This window comes from Vitis riparia, chromosome 3 (assembly GCF_004353265.1).
Source record: "Vitis riparia cultivar Riparia Gloire de Montpellier isolate 1030 chromosome 3, EGFV_Vit.rip_1.0, whole genome shotgun sequence".
In the NCBI taxonomy this organism is placed as follows: Eukaryota; Viridiplantae; Streptophyta; class Magnoliopsida; order Vitales; family Vitaceae; genus Vitis; species Vitis riparia.
Genome location: NC_048433.1, coordinates 3,475,983 through 3,479,166, shown reverse-complemented (window position 1 = coordinate 3,479,166; position 3,184 = coordinate 3,475,983). Strand labels below are relative to the sequence as shown.

Sequence of the window (3,184 nt, the reverse complement as noted above, 5' to 3'; positions counted from 1 at the left end):
CTAGAGGGTTCAGTCAATGATTGGACCAGAACCATCCCTTCACATGAGAGGGCATCTTCAGACCAAACAAAAAATACTAATTTTTGTGAAATTTGAAGAATAAAAAACACACAGCTTCCGAGAGGTTCAGACAGCCCAGAAAAAAAAAAAAACCCAAGAAAATAGAGAAATTAAAGCATGGACATGGCCCACCGCACATCTCCCAAAAATAGCTGTAAATCTCTAAACCAACACCAAAAAATGGCTGGAAAAGGCCATTGAAATTGAAGGAAGTCAAGACCTAGATGAGGGAAATTACATTGAAGTTTCCACCCTCCATCTCCATTAAAAAAGAGAGAGAAAAGAAAAAAATTGGAACAAATTCAAAAGCCCAGTGATCTCTTTCTCCTTTTCTTGTTTCCGTGTTTTTTTGTGCTTATAAAAGGAGAGAGAAGAAGCGAGTTGTGCAAATTTCAAAGGACTCCTTCAACAATCGCCCATCTTCCCAACTCCCAGAGCAGGGAGAGAGGTCTTCACAAGACGCTCTCTCTCTCTCTCTCTCTCTCTCTCTCTCTCTCTATTGAACTCAGAATCTGTGTTTTGGGTGGTTGATTTTGGTCGTTGTTGTAGTTTATCGAACCCCATTTCCAAACCCAACTCCTCTGTTTCTTTATTCAGATCCGTACAGCTTTGGTATAGATTGGAGGTATTTATATAGACTGGTTCGTACCCTCAGAGTATTTCGTATCAGTCTACAAAACCCAGGTGTGGATACGGTGATTTCTCAGTACTGACTGAGCTCCATGAATTCGGGAGGTGAAGTGGGTGTTCAGATCCAGCAGGGTCGTGGATTGCCTGATTTTCTTCAGAGTGTCAATCTCAAGTATGTGAAATTGGGGTATCATTATCTGATAACCCATTTGTTGACTCTCTGTTTGATCCCTTTAATGGCCCTGATTATTGTCGAGGCTTCACAGAAGAACCCAGATGATATTCATCAGCTTTGGCTTCACCTCCAGTACAATCTCGTCAGTATCATCATTTGCTCTGCTTTTCTCGTTTTCGGATCCACCGTCTACATCATGACTCGTCCTCGATCCATTTACCTCGTCGACTACGCCTGTTATCGCCCGCCGTCCCACCTCCAAGTCCGGTACCATCAGTTCATGGAGCATTCGAGGCTCACCGGCGACTTCGACGAGTCGGCGTTGGAGTTCCAGAGAAAGATCCTCGAGCGGTCTGGGCTCGGAGAGGAGACTTATGTGCCGGAGGCGATGCATTATATTCCCCCCCAGCCTTCCATGGCGGCGGCACGTGAAGAGGCCGAGCAGGTGATGTTTGGTTCATTGGATAAGCTATTTGCTAATACCAATGTTAAGCCTAAGGACATTGGAATACTTGTTGTGAATTGTAGTCTGTTTAATCCAACTCCGTCCTTGTCTGCTATGATTGTTAACAAGTATAAATTGAGGGGTAATATTAGGAGTTTTAACCTAGGAGGAATGGGGTGTAGTGCTGGTGTCATAGCTGTTGATTTGGCTAAAGATATGTTGCAAGTTCATAGGAATACTTATGCTGTTGTTGTTAGTACTGAGAACATTACTCAGAATTGGTATTTTGGGAACAAGAAATCCATGTTAATCCCCAATTGTTTATTTCGGGTTGGGGGAGCAGCTGTTTTGCTGTCAAATAAATCTGGAGACCGAAGGCGGGCCAAGTATAAGCTTGTTCATCTAGTGAGGACGCACCGTGGGGCTGATGATAAGGCATTTCGGTGTGTTTATCAGGAGCAGGATGATGCTGGGAAAACTGGTGTTTCATTGTCCAAGGATCTCATGGCAATTGCAGGGGGTGCCCTTAAGACTAATATCACCACATTGGGTCCCCTTGTGCTTCCAATTAGTGAGCAGCTTCTTTTCTTTGCCACACTTGTTGCCAAGAAGTTGTTTAATGCTAAGGTCAAGCCTTATATACCGGATTTCAAGCTTGCGTTTGAGCACTTCTGCATACATGCTGGTGGGAGGGCTGTGATTGATGAACTTGAGAAGAATCTGCAGCTTTTGCCCTCACATGTTGAGGCTTCTCGGATGACTCTTCACCGGTTTGGTAACACTTCATCAAGTTCCATTTGGTATGAGCTATCTTACATTGAGGCCAAGGGGAGGATGAGGAAGGGGAACCGAGTGTGGCAGATTGCTTTTGGAAGTGGATTCAAATGTAACAGTGCAGTTTGGCAGGCCCTTCGGAATGTGAATCCCTCTCCTAATGGTCCATGGGAAGATTGCATCGACAAGTATCCAGTTGAGGTAGTTGCCTAGCCCAACCAAAATTCGGTTAGAGAGTCTTCATTTAGAAAAAGGATTCCCTTAATAGCTCCCCTAGGCAATTATCTTGTTCCCTTGCTAGCGTTATTTTTTATTTTTATTTATTAAGTTTATTGGGTCAAGCTATGCTTTATTGATCTTGAAAGTCATAGGCTGTCATTTCTCTTGCTTACATTTGGAGTGGCATGAATTCTTGAACTATGGTTCTTGTACTATGTTGCTTTTATCATTTTTATGTTGAAAGGAACAGTGGGTTTGTGTTAATATGATGAATGAAAATTTTCAAAGGGACCTATTGCCTCTAAATGAAAAAAAATTCGTTTTTCTGTTTCAGTAAAATTTGGATGCAATGGAATGGGCTTGTCATGTTAAAAAAAAGAGGAATCGTCTCCAAGAATAATCATAATATACCATGCCATTTCTAGAATCCATGATTTTATTTTAGATAAGCATATAGAAGACAAATGCTATGAATGATTTCCACACGGTTTCCAGTTGCTTCCTCATGAGCCTGACTCTTGACCAATTCTGGTATTTATGGACACTCCTTGCTAATTAGACGATATTCCAGAATCCTGCCTTTTTTTGGACTTTTTATCAGCAACCTTTGTGGTTTGATCCATGCAGAGATGAAGGTTTAGCTTCATTATGCCCTGAATATCAAACCTTATTGTATTAAAATTTTGTAACTATTTGATCTTTGTAAGAACTTTTGCTACAGGCAGCTCAATTTTACTTGTCCCAGCATTCTTTGTGAATGATACTTGCCTGCTCGCCTGGGGGAATATCATCATATATGATGTCTGAGGGCATCTGAAAAGTTGTTTGTTATCTTTGTTTACTTGAAAGTATTATTATTTTTTTTATAAAAGATGGTTGCA

At 41.5% G+C, this 3,184-nt stretch overlaps 1 protein-coding gene across 1 annotated transcript; it reads left to right on the top strand.

Moving 5' to 3' along the window:
- The first annotated feature begins 294 nt into the window (after window positions 1-294).
- Window positions 295-2,590, top strand: LOC117911209 (3-ketoacyl-CoA synthase 4). Its single transcript, XM_034825471.1, has one exon. The coding sequence runs from the start codon at window positions 783-785 to the stop codon at window positions 2,295-2,297; it is 1,515 nt and encodes a 504-aa protein (XP_034681362.1). The 5' UTR covers window positions 295-782; the 3' UTR covers window positions 2,298-2,590.
- Window positions 2,591-3,184: the final 594 nt, after the last annotated feature.

Bases quoted from the DNA above. Each gene is read 5' to 3' on its own strand.
- LOC117911209 (XM_034825471.1), top strand. From the start codon at position 783: ATGAATTCGGGAGGTGAAGTGGGTGTTCAGATCCAGCAGGGTCGTGGA.